Here is a 20,017-nt window from a genome sequence, read left to right on the forward strand (position 1 = left end):
ACATCGCAACTGTATCAATCCAGTTCTATATTTAAGCGATGAGGAATTATGTACATTATTTAGATTTGATGGATATTTGTCCTCATCTTGTTTGTTGTTAACACAACGTTTTGGCTGATGTACTCTTCAGCCTTCTTCAAGTGTCCTGGGGAAATTTCAAGCCTGGGTTTGCATTCCTAACCCAGGTTCGAAATTTCCCCGAGACACTTGATGAAGAATGGAAGGTATATCAGCCAAAACATTGGGTTAACAACAAACAAGATGAGGACAAATATCCGTCAAATGTACATAATGAACTGTATCAATAGTTTAAATTTGATGCTAGCTGGAACTGAAGAACGTTGCATTGCATTTGTTAGTATTGAAACGAGTATGAAACATGGTATCAAGTATGTAAAAGTGTGATAGTAGCCATTGGAAATAAATTGATTTAATGACTCTGTTAATAAACTTCTAATGACGACGGGTTTATTTAATCCAACAAGATGGCGATGGTTTCAATGATATTTGTAGAAAGGTGGTGAGCTGGCAGAGACGTTAGCACACCAGGCGAAATGCTGAGCTGTATTTCGTCTGTCTTTATGTTCTGAGTTCAAATTCTGCGGAGGTCAGCTTTGCCTTTCATCCTTCTATGGTCAATAAATTAAGTACCAGTTGCATACTGGGGTCAATCTAATTGACTGCCCCCCCCCCCACTCCCCCCAAATTTCGGGTCTTATGCCTAGAGTAGAAAAGAATGGTATTTGTGGAGAATTGTGGAGGAATTGAAGTTTACCTCTTAGTTGGTAAAGGGAAACAAAACCTTGTGGTAATTATTACGTTAGTGGGTCTCTAAAGAAAATTGGAGATAACTTCCAGAAATTAGGAGTTGATTTTGTTGATATTGAAATTTCATGTTAAGGGACAAAATTTGATCTTTGTTAAGGGCGGTCAATTAGAGACAGGTTTCTGTTTTATTACACTTCATCAATGCATCATAGCTATTCAGCACAGCTTTTTGTGCATTGATCAGTTGATCTAGATTTCTACAAATAGAAGGAATCATGAAGAATTTTAAGCATGAAAATTCAGTCATCTTTGAAACTAGTTTTTAATTTCTTGAAATTATTCCCCACCTCTTTGTCTATGAAAGTCATCAACAGACAACACGAGAGTTTTGCTTAATTTTTCTAACTAAAAGGCAGATTTTAATTCCTTAAGAATTATTTACCTCCGCCAATCAGTACATCACCACACATCTGAATTATTTAAATCCATGCCATTGATTCACTTGAGTAATCTCCCTTGAATTCCTCCTGTATCCCTGGGCTATAGTAGAAGACACTTGCCCAAGGTACCACACAGTGGGACTGAACCTGGAACCATGTGACTGGCAAGAAAAACTCTTACCACACCTGTGCCTACTTTCTCTAGAATTTTTTATTTCAATCTATTCCCCCCCCCCCCCCTCCGCCAACTCATTATTTCAGCTGATTAGCTTTCGTATCAATCATTTCACTCCAAATATTTTATTATCTGGAATCTACCCAACAGAAATGAAGTTCCCTTTCAGAAATGTGTCCCTGTTTTATTTGGAATCTGTTTTTTTTATTTCTTTAGATGCTGAGGAATGGTTTTCTTACCCTCTGCCACTTTGATATTCCTCACGAAGTGGTAAGTTCTAACGCCTTTCTCTATTTTAATTTTCGCTATAATCGTCGTCATTTAATGTCTGCTTGCTGTGGTGGCATCGGTCGGACAGTTTGACAGGATCCAACAAGCTGCAACACTTTGCACTGAGCTTCAATTCCTAACAATTTTTTTTTAAACATTCCACTGTAATTGTCTGTGTGGTGGTTATTATTCTGTCTGGCAATCTGAATTGTGATTGACTGCCTGACTGCCTCCCGTGCCAGTGGCATGTAAAAAGCGCCATTTGAGCATGATCATTGCCAGTGTTGCCCGACTGGCTCCTGTGCCGGTGGCACGTAAAAAACACCACTCGAGCGTGGCCATTGCCAGTGCTGCCTGGCTGGCTCCTGTGCTGGTGGCATGCAAAAAGCACCATTCAAGCATGGTTGATGCCAGTGCCGCTTGACTGGCTCTCGTGCTGGTGGCACATTAAAAGCACCCACTACACTCTCAGTGTGGTAAGTGTTAGGAAGGGCATCCAGCTGTAGTAACATTGCCAGATCAGATTGGGGTCTGGTGTAGCCTCCTGGCTTTCCAGCTCTCAGTCAAACTGTCCAACCCATGCCAGCATGGAAAGCGGACGTTAAATGACGATGATGAGGATTTGTAGAGGGTTTTAAAACCTTTCAAATCTAAATTTATTAAATGTATCAAGACATTAGATTATTTTAGTGAAAGAAATTCTGAGAGAATTCTGCTGTATCAGAAATTGACTATAAAGTAGTAGCAGCAGCAGCAGCAGCAGTAGCAGTAGTAGTAGTAGTAGTAACTACAGAAGGAAAGTTGAATCGTTAAGTAAAAATATGGTTTGCCAAGAAGAAAGAAAAAAGAGTGACATGAAGGCTTATACATGTTGGTACATGCGCGTGCACACACACACACACACACACACACACACACACACACATACATAGGTGGACACACGTATGACTAGTTATGTTTGATAGAAAATAACTTATTTACCTAACTTTTAACATCATCTCCTTCAAAATAGTCACCTTGCACAGCAACACACCAGTCCCAGCATTCCTGCCACTTTTGGAATCCGGCCTGGAAGTCGTTTTACGTAAGCGAATCGAGGACCTTCTGCGATTCACTCTGGATCGCGACAACGGTATTAAATTGGTGACCTTTGATCTTGAGGAAGGGATGGATGTCCACAGGTGCTAAATCTGGTGACTAGGGTGGGTGTGGAAGTGGTGTCATGAGATACTCATGAATAAGGAGAGACTGGGTGCATTGTCATTGTGAAGAATCCAGTCAGTTTGTGCTCCACTGATCCGGTCGCTTTCACCGAATAACCTCCTTTGAATGCCTCAAAGTGTCACAGTAGGACTCTCGATGGTCTGGCTCTGAAAAACGAATTCTCGATGCACAAAACATGTCGAAAGAAACGATGAGCGTGCTCTTGATTGAGCTGCGGCATTGTTGTGCCTTCTTTGGTCATGGAGATGAAAGGCTCTTCCATTGTGACAACTGCTGCTTTGTCTCAGGGTCGTACCCTTAAAGCCATCTCTCCTCACCAGTGATGGTCCTTGACAGAAAGGATAAGTTAACAGCAGCATGCTGATGGAGAACTTGATGAACTTCAAAGCAATGTTCTTTCTGCTCAGTGGTTAGCAGCGGGGACAAACTTGACAGAGACATGCTGCATGTTGAAGTCAGATGTCAGGATTACCTGTATGGACCCACACAACAGACCAACAGCATCAGCAATGTCAGTGATTGTCTTCCGACGATCCTCATGCGCAAGCTGAGGAATTTTTTCTGCATTTCTGGGGGTGATGCTCGTGACATGTCTTCCTGGGACATTCTTCCACTTTTTAAGCGCTCACTGTCTCATTGCCGTAAGCATGCCGAAGCAGACTTCCACAGTTTAACACAAAATCTCACTTTGGCCCTTTGCTCCTGTCCATGACAAAATAGCAAACTACAATTCACATGTGATCACAAAAACACAAATTTCACAACTTGTGAAGTAAACACAGCAATTTCACCTGGTGCACTGCTTCATGAAGGTCACTGCTGGCTCTCACTGCACATGCAACCATGTGCTGCCATCTGTTGGTACGCTACAGAATTAGTCCAGGAACTTTTTGATACCACCTCTTACATATGTGCACACACACACACACACACACACACACACACATGGGTGCACACATATATACAGGCACACACATGTACACAGGTTTGCATGCACACACACACACACATGGGTGCACACATATATACAGGCACACACATGTACACAGGTTTGCATGCACACACACACACACATATGCACAAACAGGCGACTAATTAGTTACATAATTACCTAATAATAATAATAAGAAGAAGTGAAATAGAACTGGTGTATGTGTTTCTTCTTGGTAAATGACTGTCCCAAAATACAATAATGTATTTCAACATGTTTCCACTCCAATAATCTTGTAAAATATTACTACTAATTAACACTTTGTTAATAAAGGTAGTTTTTCTATTTAATATAATTGGGACTTTATATATAACAACTCTAGGTTTTCTAAGCTTATACAGTTTAAATTATATATTTCAATTAAACTTTTAAATATATTATTTGTTAACTAAGGGTATTTTTTTTTTAGTGAAAAAATATTTTTTCTGCAGCTATAACTTATTAAATTATCAAATTAACCACAAGTAATTTTTTTTTTCCAGCTTTACTGTTACAAACGTCTTGTCAAAATTCTCCTTGGTGCTGTAACTCCAGAAAACCAAGACCATTTAGTGCAACGTATTGGTATATCTCTGCTGAATTGTCTGGCTTGCCAAGTTGATGGCACTGAGAAGAGAATGGTCGGAGAGTTAGGGGTCATTTGTGTAGGTTCCTCATTGTCCTTATTTGTTGTTGTTGTCTGTTTTCTTTGATAAAATAGTTGGGTCTGTTACGAAACACATTATGGAAATACTGTGTCTTTTTCCCTTGTAAGGACCATGGTCCTTAAAGACTCCTCTCATTAGCACACCACACTCCCTCATACCACCACTTCCATATAAATTGACCAACAACAAAGTATATAATGCCCACCTTTTTGTGTCTCTACAGCTGCCATAACTCTTCCGACACTACACAGCCACATTCTTCATACAATCTTTCTTTTGTATAAATAGTAAAACCCTTTCTTGCTAATCGTAACAATAAGTCTCTCAACTACTTCCATTTGGAACTTAGAATTTGCACCACCAGTCTGGAACCCCTATCTTGTTCAAAACATTGAATTCCTGGAAACTGTTCAGAGACGTGCAACCAAGCAAACCCCCTCCATCAAACATCTACCACACTCTGAATGCCTTGCTTCCTGGACGTAGATACATTGAAGCTCCAACGTCTGGCAACTGATTTGGCAAACACCCACAAAATTATCAACCATTGCACCAACAACCACCTTGAGCACCTTTTTGAGCTCCATGTGTTTCTAACATGTGGGAATGCCTACAAAGTCAATAAACAGCACAACCCCCATGACTTTAGGAAACACTTTTTCACACTCAGAGTTGCTGAAGCATGGAACAAACTACCTGCATCGGTTGTCAGTTGCCGAGACATTGCATCCTTTAAAGCCTCCATGCTTCCTGAAATTTGCCAACACTACACCTGATATCCCCACCCCCTCCATACGCATGCACACCTGTATATCATGACTCATACACTGTTCACTTTCCTGACTTTTGGACATAATTCTATCTACTGTACATTGCACCTTTGATGAGTTGTGGTGCACCTGAGCACTATACACAATAATTTCATTATTATTATGATGATTATTATTATTATTATTATTATTATTATCATCCCTCCCTTCCATATTAGCAATGCTAACTACACTTCCTTTTGCACTTGCTGCTCCCTGGAAGTGCCCAGTGTTGAGTTCCTATCTCCTTCAAATCTTGTGCTCTCTTATGTTGACCTCAATTCAATTCTTTTCAGGTAAGGAACTTTTTTTCTGAAGCTCTTCAACTAATTATGCTAATTATCAAACCTGAACATCAGCAGATAAAAATTTCCAAACTAAACCAGTTCTGATTATTTAAAAACCATATTAAAAAGAAGGAAACTGAGAATAGAGCTTTTGTGTACGACTGGGTCTCTACATAAAACAATTCTTCAGCAAACTCAATGCCAATCTTTACCTGTTTATTATCTGCACTGTTGCTTATGGTTTGACCAGTCCTTCCAAGCCATTCATCTAGATCCAGTTTCTTAACACTTACCAAGTTACAGAGCTTAGAGACTTTGTCAATGACTTTCTTCATATCAACAAATACCAAGAATGCTGTACTCTTGGCTAAGAATTTCCCTTGCAGTTGCTCCACCAGAATTATGGTGCTCACACACACACACACACACACACACACACACACACAAACAAAAAATATCCTTCCTCCTACTGACATGGGATGAAAATTGCTTATGATAGCCTGAAATTGTATCACTATCAATAACTTCTTGATTAGCTCCAGTGAAACCAATCAACTATTGTAAATATTACATTTCATAAAAAAAAATATATATTTTGCCCAACATAAAATTTCTCTTTTTTATATTTTTCACTATAATTCGCCACTTGGAAAGACTTCTTTTCATCAAACCTTTTGACTATTTGTGTGTGTGTGTGTGTGTGTTGCACAAACTGTTCTGATCCCAAAATATAGCCTAATGCCTTATCTTATCCTAAATTAACTTTACTAAGATTTTCTCAATCCCTCTCGACAAGGGGTCAATCCCTGTTATTGCGACGTCTCCCTAATTGGTTCCCTTTCCACTACCTCATCTTTATCCAGCGCTGCACACTTGACACACAACTACGACAGTCATTAGACATACCAGCTTCCTCTCCTACTTAATTACAAAAGTAATTCGTTTACTATTTACATAGACTAGATTTTATCTAAAACGAACCCTAATTACCAAAATTAAGCACCAGTGCTCCCCTCAGAATCTGGCTAATTTCTTCATCAATTCTAACGAGTTTCTTTCTTGTTTTCAGACCATGCTCTCCATTGTTCGGCGGAAACTTGAGAGTAAAGTTTGTGATGAGACTTTGGAGGTTTCCTGGAGTACCATGTGGAATGTGACTGGTAGGTGGACTGCGGATGGCTTCTTTTAACATCATCATCATCATCATCATCATCCAACATCCGTTTTCCATGCTGGCATGGATGGGACAGTTGAACGGGAGCTGACCAGCTGAAGGGCTGTTCAGGCTCCATGTCTGTTTTGTCATGGTTTCTACGGTTGGATGCGCTTCCTAACACCAACCACTTTATAGCGCTTACAAGCCCACAAGATTAGGGATGCTCTGCTGGAGAGGGATGCAGGGGCAACCACACTTTTACTTAGTGTGATGTGTCTTTTCAGGCCCTGCAAACCGACAGGGGTCTCGGTCCCCTGTCATCCCCTCTGTGAGTCCCAACAAAATTAGATAGAATCAGTGTTAGACTTTAAAACAAAAAAAAAGGCCCCTCAAAGCAATGCTCCAGCATAGCCACAGTCCCCAATGACTCAAAGAAGTAAAGAATAGTGCTGAGGTTCGTTTAGGTATCTTCCAAATTCCTTATTTACCATTTCTCTTCCATTCCTTAATTCCTTGACAACTGAGAACTTTTCAAATATTATACATTCCAGTCTTTTCTTTCTACCTTTTACTTGTTTCTGTCATTAGACTGTGGCCATGCTGCCTTGAAGAATTTTTGGTTGAATGAATGAGTACTTATTATTTGAAGCCTGGTACTTATCCTGTTGATCTCTTTTGCCGAACTGCTAAGTTATGGGAACGTAAGCACACCAAGTGGTATTCGGGAACAGACAGACATTCACACACAAAACGAGCTTCTTTCAGTCTTGGTTCCCTGTTATCCCCTCTGTGAGGCCCAACATCTGATGATCCTTTCTTGCCACTTTGTCTCACGTCTTCCTGGATCTACCCCTTCCACATGCTCCCTCTACAATTGGCACCTCTTGATCCAGCTGTCTTCATTTATACGCATCACATGACCATACCAGTGCAGTCTCCTCTCTTGCACACTACATTTGATGTCTCATATACCGAGTTCTTCTCTCAAATCTGCCATGTATACGTACATATATACTCTTGTATATACACACTGACATTACCCATCCAGCAGAGCACACTGGCTTCATTTCTTTCAAACCTTCACATGTCCTCAGTAGTCACAGCCCATGTCTCATTGCCATGTAGCATAGCTGTTCATACACTGGCATCATACAATCTGCCTTTCACTCTGAGGGAAAGGCTCTTCTTTAACAACAGAGGTAGTAACTCTCTGAGCTCTGCCCAGCCTGTTCTTATTCCAGCAGTTATGCTTTCAGAACAACCTCCACCTCTGCTAACTTGGTCACCTAAGTAACAGAAACTCTCTACTACTTCTAAGGATCTCCCCTGACATTTGAGGGAGGCTATTTTTTTAAAAATTCCATGTGTTTAATGTAGCTGCACATCTGCCACATGTAAAGACTGCTGTCTCTGTTAGTCACTCAGTGATACTGCTGCACCTCTTACATATCCATAACTTGCATGAAGTTTCTCCCGACACCTTTTCTACATATCAAGCAGGGCCATCTCCCTGAAGGGATCTGTGTCTGCTTTCCTACTTATCAATACTTTGGTCTTTGCTAAATTAACTATAAGGCCATTTGATTCCAGGCCTTGCTTCTACAACAGAAATTTCTTCCCTAGTTCTGTGCTTGTGCCACGTAAAAACTACTAAGTCCACTGTACTGAGTGGTTGGTGCCAAAACAGTCACAGAAGTCTGGTGTAGGCTTCTGCCTGGCCGGTTTTTGTCAACCCCCACCATGCCAGCATGAGGGTGCAGACGTTTAACAATGATGAGTTTTGGTAGTGATTCAGCCAGTACAAGGTGATCAGCATGGAGGGGCTCCCAGGGGCAGCCAGTCTTAAATTCCTCAGTTATAAAGTGAACTTTTATTTAACTGAACTATAATGAGTTAAGAAATGAAAAGATTTTTTTTTTTAAGCCAATTCATGAAAATACAAAATAATTCTATAAAGAATTTCTCTGCTACCATTATTACTGTCTGATATCCCCGCCATCATCATCATTTCATCAAAGTTAACTCTATCCCTATGTTATGGCTCTTTCCATGACCTTCACACCCTGTCCAGTAGTTTCATACCTTCCTAATTCTCTTTTTCTACTGCATCACCTTTGCCTCTGTAGCAGTTTCCCATAAAACTACTCCACCAATTAATAGATCTAACACCTTCCATTAATTATTACTTGATTAACTGTTCAGATGGTGTTCACGTAACCTGCCTCATCAGTCATTTCGTGCATCTCACTGTCCCTGATAAACCACTTGCTTTCCCCATCTTCATCTCATCAATTGTTTTGTCTACCACACTTGTGGCCCTTGATTTACATCATTTCTATCAAATATTGTCTCCTATATTTATAACAGGTCTGCCAATTATTATTTGGTCCCTGTATACACACACACAAACATCATCATCATCATTTAACGTCCATTGTCCATGCTGGCATGGGTTAGACAGTTTGACCAGGACTGGTAAGCTTGAAGGCCTTCACCAGCCCCCAGTCTGATTTGGCATGTTTTCTACAGTTGGATGCCCTTCCTAACACCAACCACTCCAAGAGTGTAATGGGTGCTTTTACATGCCACTAGCATGGGTGCCATTTGTGTGACACTGGTATCTGCCATGACTGTGATTTTGCTCAGTGTGATGGGTCTTCTGAAACATAACATAATGCCAAAGGTCTTGGTCATTGCCTCCCTCAGGCCCAACGCTCAAAAGGAACTCAGCCACCCTGCCTCCATGAGGCCCAACATTCAAGGTTGATTTTCTTATGTGCCACCCGCATGGGTGCACTTGGCTTGTTGGGTCCTTTTAAGCAGAGCACATCGCCAAAGATCTCAGTCACTTGTCATCACCTTTGTGAAACTCAGCATCTCCAAAAATCATGCTTCACCACCTCATCCTCCGAAAAATATTACTTCACTACTTTGTCATGTTTCATCGTTATACAAGGGTAAGGTACAAGGATCCAAGTGTAGGAAGTTTGTAAGCTTCAAGCAGTCCATGGCAGGTAGAGAAAACAAAAAGTGGATCATGTACCTTCAGAAACAATAACAATTTATTGGCATCGCTGGTTACTCTTCCCCATATTGAAGTTACAAAGAAATTCAATAAGCTGGAAATTTCTGTATAACTCACTTTTAGCAACTAGAGTTGCTATGAATGTGAATTTCGGGAGTGGAATGGGTAAAATCGAGGCCACATATGATTCCTAGCTTGCTGATCCTCTGATGTAGTAATTAATTAACAATGAGCCTTCTGCTGGATACTCAACAAGCCAAGGATTCCTTCATCTGGAAGAATTTCAAATTACATCCATGGGGTATTAACTTGGAATTCCCAAATGACAATGTAACCACATAATTAAGGTCTCCTTAGCCTGGTAGCTGCTGACTGAGTACACCTCATTCAATAATTATTACATCAAAGGATCAGCTAGCTAGGGTACATGCAGCCTGGATTTTTACCTGTTCCACTCCCTAAATATAGATTTTACACACACACACATACATTTGGTCTGTCAATAGTTATTCAGGTGCAGACATGGCTGTGTGGTTTTGAAGCATGCTTCTCAACCATGTGTAGTCAGGTTCAGTCCTAGCCTGTGACACTTTGGACAAGTGTTTTCTATTATAACCCTGGGCCAACCAAAGCTTGTCACTTGAGTTGGTAGACAGAAACTGATACAAGTCCACCATCTATGTATTGCGTGTGTGTAACTTTGTCTTAACATTATCTGGTGGTTGTAAACGAGCATCACCAGCTTACAGGAGAGGTTGTTTGTTTCCAGTCTTCAACGAGAAACACGTCTGGCCATGGTATCATTGCTACTCTCTGTAAATCTCCATTTACTGTCTACAAGGCCCCATCACCCCCATCTATTGTTCACTCTTCTAAAGTTGGTTGGCGAAACGAAGAAAGAAGTGTAGGGCTGAGGTCCGTTTAGTCTTGCATCAATGAAGACCCTTCATCCTAAACGTCTCCTGTGTTGGTGTCATGAGAGAAAAAGCACCCAGTCCACTCTGTAGACTGGTTGACGTTAGGAAGGACATCCACTAACAGAATCCAACTCAATGTGTAGAAACCGTTGGTCCTTTCAGATCAATATCTTCCACTGGCAATTGATCAAGACCATGACAACCCACCCAACACATCAGTGGAGAAAGTGGAAATGTGGCGGTGGTTCCTCCTCCTCCTCATCACCAATTTCATATTTTCCTGCTGCCAGCGCTGTGTACGATGGCCAGTAGTGAGCACGGTTGCTGTTGGGACGTGAGGCAGTGGATGACTACGACAGCAGAGGTGAGGGCACTCACGAGCGGATGGCTTGAGGTGTTAGGAGCAGCAGTGGCCGTGGAGGGTCAAGAGGCACACACCCATGACGGTGATTACGTAGCGGAAAAGAGTGACAAGAACTACCCTTCCCCTCAAACCACATCTAATCAGCATCTGTGTGTAACCTGTTGATATGTTCTAACTAACATAAGACAGCAAACTGACAGAATTGTTGCTGCACCGGGTGAAATGCTTAGCAGTATTGCATCCATCTTTATGTTCTTCTCTTTCAACCTTTCAGATTTGATAAAATAAATACCAGTCGCATACTCGGGTCAATGTAATCGACTTACTCTCTCTACCGAAATTGCTGGCCTTGTGCCAATATTTGAAACCATTTATGTTCTAACTAACTGTTAATGTGTTCTGTCTGATATGTTAGGAATTGACAGGACATGTTATTCTAAAGAAGTTTCCTGTTCTTTGTCAGAAATGGTCTGTAATAAGGGGTCATTGGTATTGTGCTGTCGTAAATGTGGATTTCTGTGACACTAATGAGTCTTGGCATAGATTACAGGTGAACTACCTGTATGTCTGATAGATTTACAAGATGAATGAAGTTAATTACAGTTACTTTGAAAGTATCTCACGTAATTAACATAACACTGTGATAGCAATATGTACAATGAAATATCATCATCATCATTTAACATTTATTTTCCCTGCTGATATGGGTTGGACGGTTTGATGGAAACTGGCATGGCTGGAGAGCTGCACCTAGTTCCATTATCTGTTTTGACATGGTTTCTGCAGCTGGATGCCCTTCCTAATGCCAACCACTTGACAAATTGCACTGGCACCAGCACTGGCATTTTGTACATGATACCAGTACTGCCAGTGTCACTAAGTACCTTGCAAGACAAACCCCCTTCAACTGGGAGAGGGGAGTCGTATTGAGGGGTGTATGATGCATATCATCATCATCATCATCATTTAACGTCCATTGTCCATGCTGGCATGGGTCGGACAGTTTGACCAGGGCTGGCATGCTGGAAGGCTGCACCAGACTCCAGTCTGACTTCGGTATGGTTTTCTATATGCTGGAAGCCCTTCCTAATGCCAACCACTCCGAGAGTGTAATGGATGTTTCTACGTGCTGCTGGCACGTGTGCCATTTGTGTGACACTGATATCTGCCTTGACTGCGATTGTGCTCAGCTTCATGGGTCTTCTTCTCAAGCACGACATAATGCCAAAGGTCTCGGTCATTGCCTCCATGAGGCCCAACCCTTGAAAGGAACTCAGCCACTTTGCCTCCGTGAGGCCCAATGCCCGAAAGGTGCTTTTTACGTGCCACTGGCACGGGTGCCAGTTATGTGATACCAGCATCAGCCACGACTATGGTCTCACTCGGCTTGACGAGTTCCATATGATGAACATTTGTGATGATAACAGTGGGCGTTGCTCTGAGACTGTTCAATGAAGTCAATTAAATATATTTCTTTCTGTGCAGATGAGACTCCTTCAAACTGTGAAAAATTCATGGATGGAGACGGCATGGAATTATTTATTCAGTGTCTCAAGGTAGGTTCCACTTCAACAACTCCTTTAAATCTCTCAAAAGAACTGTTCCATATTTTTATTTGATAAGCTTTAAATTTATTTTCATGACTTTTTACCATTGAAAATTGGTTTAATGTTCATTAACAAATGTCAAATTTTCAAATAGTGAAGATTTTAGTTTATATGCGTAGTGATTAATTAATTTATATATGAACTAATTATCAAAATTATTTGTGAAATTATCTGAGTTTGAAAACTACTAATGCTTTCTACATGTGTTAATATTGAAAATATTTTTTTGTAGGAATTTCCTGAGAAACCAGAGTTACTCAGAAACATGATGGGACTTATGGTAAAATAACAGTCTTTTTTTTTTTTTTACAATGTTTTATTTTTTGTTTTAACCCTTTAACATTTAAACCGGCCATATCCGGCCAAAAGTATTCTGCCTGTTTTATGTTAGAACTGGCCAGGTCTGGTCTCTCACACCAACCCTACAATATTGTTTTAAAAAGTAGCAGCTACCTCATCAAAATTTCATAGCTACAAGATAATGCATGATTAGTTCAAAACAATGTGGATAAAAAAGCATCAATTTTGGCAGAATAATGCGAACACTAAAGGGTTAAAGAACTCCTACATGATTACTTGAGAAACTTGTCTGAAGACTTTTATGTTGAAATCTTGCCAACAGCATGGGCTTGTGTACTTTGTCAAATCTCTTATTGTTTCCAGTCATCTGTCTTCTCTGCTGACCGTTACTGGAAGGGTCATTGGGGTAGAGTCCTTAGGCACCTCCTTCATAGGGTCCCATCAGAAGCAAATATCATTAAGTTTTTTCTGGATTTCCAAAGTGTGATCAACTGAGGCTATGGATATTATTCGACCCTTTCGTTATTGGTCTACCCCTAGGCCTCCGTCCAGTCGGCTCATCTTGCGGTCCTTTTCAGAGACTCTCTAATCACGTCTGTTGTCCTGGAGCTGTGAACCCTCAATGAAGCCAAACATCTGCTGCACATGCATATCTTGCATCTTTGATTGGATTAGTTTGGTGCAGAACAGCGGGGTGGGGCGGGGGTAGCTCTAACCCTCACCAGCCTTCATGGTTATGTTGACGGTTGTCAGGAAAACGTGCACAACATAGTAATCCCAGAGAGTTGATAGTGAGAGCAAGCGCCTGAGTTTATTGGTTGGTGCAGGGCCCAGTAGATGAGGAAAGAGCACAATTAGGGAGAAGAGAAATGAATGAGTCAGAGGTTCCTGTGTCCCCTACAGGTACAAGACCAGTAGGGGATACAGCAGAGACAGCCTATCTATGCGCCCCAGAGATGTGTGGCAACTGGCTGACTTGATATCAATCAGTCAGATGGTCTTGCTTTTGGATGCTGTCTAGAATGGGTGCAGTGAAGCGTCATCGATGCTGGTCTAAAACCAAACCAGTTCTAATGTATTTAGAATTAGCAGCATCCTCTTCAAAGGCAATGGAGATCCATTAGAGAGAGAGAGAGAGAGAGAGAGAGAGAGAGAGAGAGGGGATAATTACTGGGATAACAAACTGTTGGATCAGAATGCAGAATGGGTTGTAAGTGAAAAGATTTGGATGAAAATCAATCAGGATTAAATGGAGTTTGACTCTGCGCCTGGGTGTAGTCCAACTGATTCTGTTTTCTTAGCAACTACAGGAGAAATACTTAGTCAGGAATAAATCACTATAGCTGACATTTGTAAAGCTTTGAAAGAGTTCCCAGCTCCTGATTTGGTAGTCACTGAGAAGACTAGGACATAATGAATGGATGGGGAGGACCAGACAAGTTATATAGGGCTTTCCTATAAGGTGTTATCCACCCCTGATTGGAACTCTCCCGTATGACATGTACGCATGCTCAGTGACTTGCTTTAACAGTTGCAATCAGCTGAATGCACATTGCCAGTGACATTTGACATAATTACCCACACTCTGTGGTCAGGATTCTTTTTTTGGTTTGATGTCGGTATCGAAGGGATTACCAGACACCGGACAATACAGTGAGAGCAGCTTTCACTCACATCGTGGTATTCGATGCTGTGTACGTGTCTGTCGTGGTAAAATATGCCACTCCTTAACTGTTGCTTTGCTTTCATCCGTAACACGAGGTAATCATGTCATTATCTGTGAAATTTGGCAACTTACAAAGATCTTTAGATCAGGCAATACTTCACCGAGAGGAGATATAAGCTTCTGCTTATTCCTGTCTGAAGTATCGTCCGATACTTCAGACTTATCGTCCGATGAATTTACTTTGTTGACATATCGACAGAATTTTTATACCTTTCAACCTTTCAATCAAGTCCGCCTTTCTTCCAGTAACATACTGTCCATATAATCTTAAATATTTCTTTAACTCAGGCACAGTAAGTACTTCGATAGCTGAATCATCAAGCTGCTTTATATCCATGATAAGACGTAAAACAATAACAATGGCGTGGGTTAGCCTCCGGAAGTTTAATTATCTACATGGAGCGCCGCCTAGCCAAGGGAGATAACCTACTTATAGGAAAGCCCTATACCAAGAGACTGTTAGAAAAGCAGAAGTTGGCAATGATTTCAGCTAAGAATTTGGCATTCAAGTAGGAATTCATCAAGGATCTATCCACTGGTCTGTCCAGTTTGTTATAGCCCTCCATGGGGATCCCTATTTGCTGATGACCCAGCTCTTAGAGTGGAATCAGTGGTGATTCGAGAGAGAAAAACTCCCAAATATGGGAGCAACTCTTAGAATTGAGAGGGAGTATAGGGTCTTTGCTGCCATCTGGGAAATGACCGTGTTTAGTAAGCAGAAAAGGTGTCGTGGAATTTCAGGCAGCCTAGAAGAAGAAGTAGACTTCATGGATGACAGGGGGATAGGATCAATAAACATTGGGGCCACACAGGAAATAGATTTCATCAAATAGCCAGAAGGTTCCCTAGAAATAAATGGTAACTTCTGCTAGCTGGAGGGTTTAATTTGCAATGGGGGTGAATGTGTTGAAAGCTAATGGTTAGAGTAGAAGACACTTGCCCCAAGGTGCTCTACAAGGGAATTGAATTTGGAAGAATATGATTGCTAAGTGTTAAGTAGACAGTGTTCAGTGATGTGTGTCCAGTGGATGTCCTTGAAATATCTTTTCAAGTATTTCTTCTGTTTCAGGGAAACATATCAGAAGTGAAATATTTGAGACCAAGACTGATGAATCAGAAATATATTAGTAAATTCAGGTAATGCCTCATTGCAACTAAAATCTTTTTTTGTGTTTCTATTTCTCTGACTTTAAAATTACTCTTTTACTTGTTTCAGTCATTTGACTGTGGCCATGCTGGAGCACCGCCTTTAGTCGAAGAAATCGACCCCAGGACTTATTCTTTGGAAGCCTAGTACTTATTCTATCGGTTGTTAAGCGATGTTGGGGGAACAAGCACAGACATACAAACATATACACACACACAGACATGTATATACATATATACGATGGGCTTCTTTCAGTTTCCGTCTACCAAATCCACTCACAAGGCTTTGGTCGGCCCGAGGCTATAGTAGAAGACACTTGCCCAAAGTGCCACACAGTGGGACTGAACCCAGAACCATGTGGTTCGTAAGCAAGCTACTTACCACACAGCCACTCCTGCGCCTAATTGAATACATTTAACAGAGACATCCTCTGTAAAGTGGTGAGGCTTAGCAAGAGCATTGAAACCCCATTCAAACTCGGATGTCTCAAGAAGACATGGTTTTCTGACCCTTTTTGGAGAGGCTGTAACTCCGATAGGAACTCAGATCCTCTGGGATCATTCAACCATAGCTTGATGTGACAAAGATAGCAGCTACGAAGCATAGCAGCAGCAGCAGCACACGTCAAGGTTGAGCGAGAATAGTATTTTATTTCATTGATGAAAAATGAAGTTAAACCCTGGTGAGATTTGAACTCGGAATGTTAAAAAGGGGCTCAAATACTGCAAGATGTTTTGCCCTTTGCTTTAGTGATTTGTCCCCACCCCCACCCCCAACTAAATTCAATCTAAAAATAAAATACAAAAGCATTTTCACCTGACGAAAGTTCTTGCAGTGCTTAGAAACAGCATTGTCCCTGAAGCCTGTTTCCCTTGAATAGCTGTTCACCACAGCCATGACCACCACCACCATCAGCTCTATTTGGAGTAGACTGGTTGCTTTACAATTAAGAAGGGTTCATTAACTTGTCAGGTTTTAAGTTCTAATCCTTTTGTTGCCATATTTCTGCAGAAACACTTTGCCTTTATTTAAAATACTTTTGACAATAATGAAGAATTTAATAAAATAACTTGATGTTATCTGGAACATAAATCATCATCATCATCGTTTAACGTCCGCTTTCCATGCTGGCATGGGTTGGACGACTTGACTGAGGACTGGTGAAACCGGATGGCAACACCAGGCTCCAATCTGATTTGGCAGAGTTTCTACAGCTGGATGCCCTTCCTAACGCCAACCACTCCGAGAGTGTAGTAGGTGCTTTTACGTGTCACCTGCACGAAGGCCAGTCAGGCGATACTGGCAACGGCCACGATCGAAATGGTGTCAAGATAAAACATTTTGAGAAAGTTCCAATTGAGATCACTTTACAACAGTCTCATAGAAGCAGAACCAGTCTCAATTGAGTTATCAAAATGGTTTTAACACATTGGCTCCTGAGCCACTTTTTACATTTTATCCCCGGGTCCCAATATGATGTCTTGATTAATGAGTGGTGTAATATTTTTACACTATACCATATGTGAGGCAAGGATCACATAGGTAGTGCTGGATACCCACATCCCACCAGAGGGTTGTGAGGTTCAAATCATCCTAGATACCACACAACCTACCCGTGATCAATTAAAAAATTTGGGGTATTTTTTATTGGAAGATCTTGAAATCTTTTCAAAAAGAATTATTTTTCTTTCCATGGCAAGTTAAATATTTTTCATTCCCTTCTGTTTCTATTGGAAAATGTACCAATTTTTTCCAGAAAGAACTATTTTTGCTTCAATGGCAAATAAAATTCACTCTTTTATTTTACCTCATTACAGGGTGAAATCAGAAGAAAATCGTTAAAAAAAAAATAATATCGAAAATCTATAAAGAATTGTTCTCTTAGTGTAGCAAAATCACAAAGCAAAGTAATCGGAGCATTCCAGCTCTCAGAAAACTCATGGGAAAGAAATTTGAAAAAAACGACCTGTTGGTGGGTCAGGCAGGACTCACTAACATACCATCATGACCTACCAGCAGGACGTGAGGGAGCCAACGTGTTAATGTAAGCTTTTAGTCTTCAGGTGACACTAACTCATTAGGTGTACGCTTCACTTGATTTTGAAAGTAGTTAAAAAATTGAAAGGATTTATTAAAATAACTTTATTAACCTGTTACTCTGGCCCAGGAGGGTAGGAAAAACTCTATGTGTTAATTATACTCTAGAAATGTCACTAATTTTTTTTTTTTTAATTTTCATTTTAAAATTTTCATTTTTGTGTTTGTGTGTGTTTTGAACAGTGAATTGCTGAATTCTACAAGTGATGGAATTGAAGTCAGCTACAATGCAGCTGGAGTTTTGTCTCACATAGCTTGTGATGGTGCTGAAGCTTGGATTATTGATAGCCCAAGACGAACAGACGTTCTCAAAACAATGGTCGGTGTCATAGAAAGTTGGGATATATCAGCCAAACGTAATATCAATTACCGGTGAGTAATGAAGGTTTTGAAAATAATCTTTTAGCTTTTACTTGTTTCAGCTCAATGCTATAGTAGAAGACACTTTGCCAAAGTGCCGTGCAGTGTCACTGAACCTGGAACCATGTGGTTAGGAAGCAAGCCTCTTACCACACAGCCATGCTTCTACCTGTTGTTCCTTAATTTCTCATTAGTCTGTTATTAAGTCAGGCTTCTTCATTACCATCACCATCTTGTAATGGTGTATTGCTTTATTAAGAATAGAGTTTTATTGTATATTTGAGCTATTAACAAATGTCAGCTATTGAATTGATCATCATCATCATTTAACATCCGTGATCCACGGATGGTTTGATAGAATCTACTGGGTCCAAGGCGTGCATTGCGTTCCAATGGCTAGATGGCCTTACTGATGCAACTATAAACCCCAAGAGAAGCAGTTTTATACCAGGAGATGAGCAAAACAAGTTTTCATGAGGGCCATTGGCTCATGCCTTATTGATATTTACATAGCTATGTCTTCAACCTCTGCTCTTTCTGCCTAAATCCTCTTCTTCCTCTCCTCCATCTCCCTCCTGCTTCTCACCCAAAACCCTTAAACTAAAACTTTATCTCATACAAGATATTCTTCTACAAGTTTCTCCTCTTCTCTATTCTCCTTCCAACACTCACCTACCACAGTTCCAATTCAATATTAACAACTCTATAGTCTAAAAAAATCCTTCAAGTCCATACTTACTGCCTTCACTCATCCGCTGAAGACTTTTATTCAATCATTTCCTTCTTTTGCTGTTTATTATTGCAGGTCTTTTGAGCCAATCTTACGTCTTGTACAAGCATACGATACCCCCGAGGCGCAGCACTGGGCTGTTTGGGCTTTGTGCAATTTAACGCGTGTTTATCGTAAGTATATCATCCTCTTCTGATTTCAAAGGTTTTGGTTTATGTTGATGTTTTAAAAGAAACGTGTTTTTAAAAAAAAAAATTTATTGTCTACATTATTGCTTAACATTGCCAAACAGCTTGCAGAGAAAGTAGGAGATATTTTGGAGTGAAGTTACTATGGCAACAGTTTGAAGCCCAACATTTATGCAATGTTTTCTTGATTCCTAGGATCATCATCATCGTTTAACATCTGTTTTCCATGCTGGTATGGGTTGGACGGTTTGACTGAAAAACACCAACCACTCAGAAAGTGTAGTGGGTGCTTTTTACATGCCACCGGCACGTGTGCCATTGACCTGACACTGGCATCAGCCACAACTAGGGTCTCATTTGGCTTGACAGGTATATCGCCAAAGGTCTTGGTCACCTATCACTGCATCCATGAGGCCCAACGTTTGAATGGTGCTTTTTGTGTGCCACTGACACAAATCAGAAACAATACTCATGTTTTGGTTCCTCATTTTGTGTACGAACAGCCATGCTACATGGCAGTGAAACATGGGCTGTGACTGCTGAGGACATGCGTAAGCTCGCAAGGAATGAAGCCAGTATGCTCCGTTGGATGTGTAATGTCAATGTGAATACCCGTCAGAGTGTAAGTATCTTGAGAGAAAAACTGAACATTAGAAGCATCAGTTGTGGCGTGCAAGAGAGACGATTGCGCTGGTATGGACATGTGGTGAGAATGGATGAGGATAGCTGTGTGAAAAAGTGCCACACCCTAACAGTTGAGGGAACCCGTGGAAGAGGTAGGCCCAGGAA

General features: G+C 40.8%; 1 protein-coding gene across 3 annotated transcripts in view; it reads left to right on the forward strand.

Moving 5' to 3' along the window:
- LOC106882412 (protein zer-1 homolog) overlaps window positions 1-20,017 on the forward strand; it is a 106,116-nt gene that overhangs the window by 80,097 nt on the left and 6,002 nt on the right. For all 3 annotated transcript variants that reach the window (XM_089339112.1, XM_089339160.1, XM_052973916.2), the window contains exons 9-16: window positions 1,600-1,653; window positions 4,351-4,512; window positions 6,681-6,771; window positions 12,559-12,629; window positions 12,913-12,960; window positions 15,776-15,843; window positions 18,134-18,322; window positions 19,116-19,213. In XM_089339112.1, the coding sequence (XP_089195238.1) occupies window positions 1,600-1,653; window positions 4,351-4,512; window positions 6,681-6,771; window positions 12,559-12,629; window positions 12,913-12,960; window positions 15,776-15,843; window positions 18,134-18,322; window positions 19,116-19,213 (781 nt within the window). The remainder of the gene's footprint in view (window positions 1-1,599; window positions 1,654-4,350; window positions 4,513-6,680; window positions 6,772-12,558; window positions 12,630-12,912; window positions 12,961-15,775; window positions 15,844-18,133; window positions 18,323-19,115; window positions 19,214-20,017) is intronic.

This window comes from Octopus bimaculoides, chromosome 1, assembly GCF_046866305.1.
Source record: "Octopus bimaculoides isolate indiv1 chromosome 1, ASM4686630v1, whole genome shotgun sequence".
Taxonomy (NCBI): Eukaryota; Metazoa; Mollusca; class Cephalopoda; order Octopoda; family Octopodidae; genus Octopus; species Octopus bimaculoides.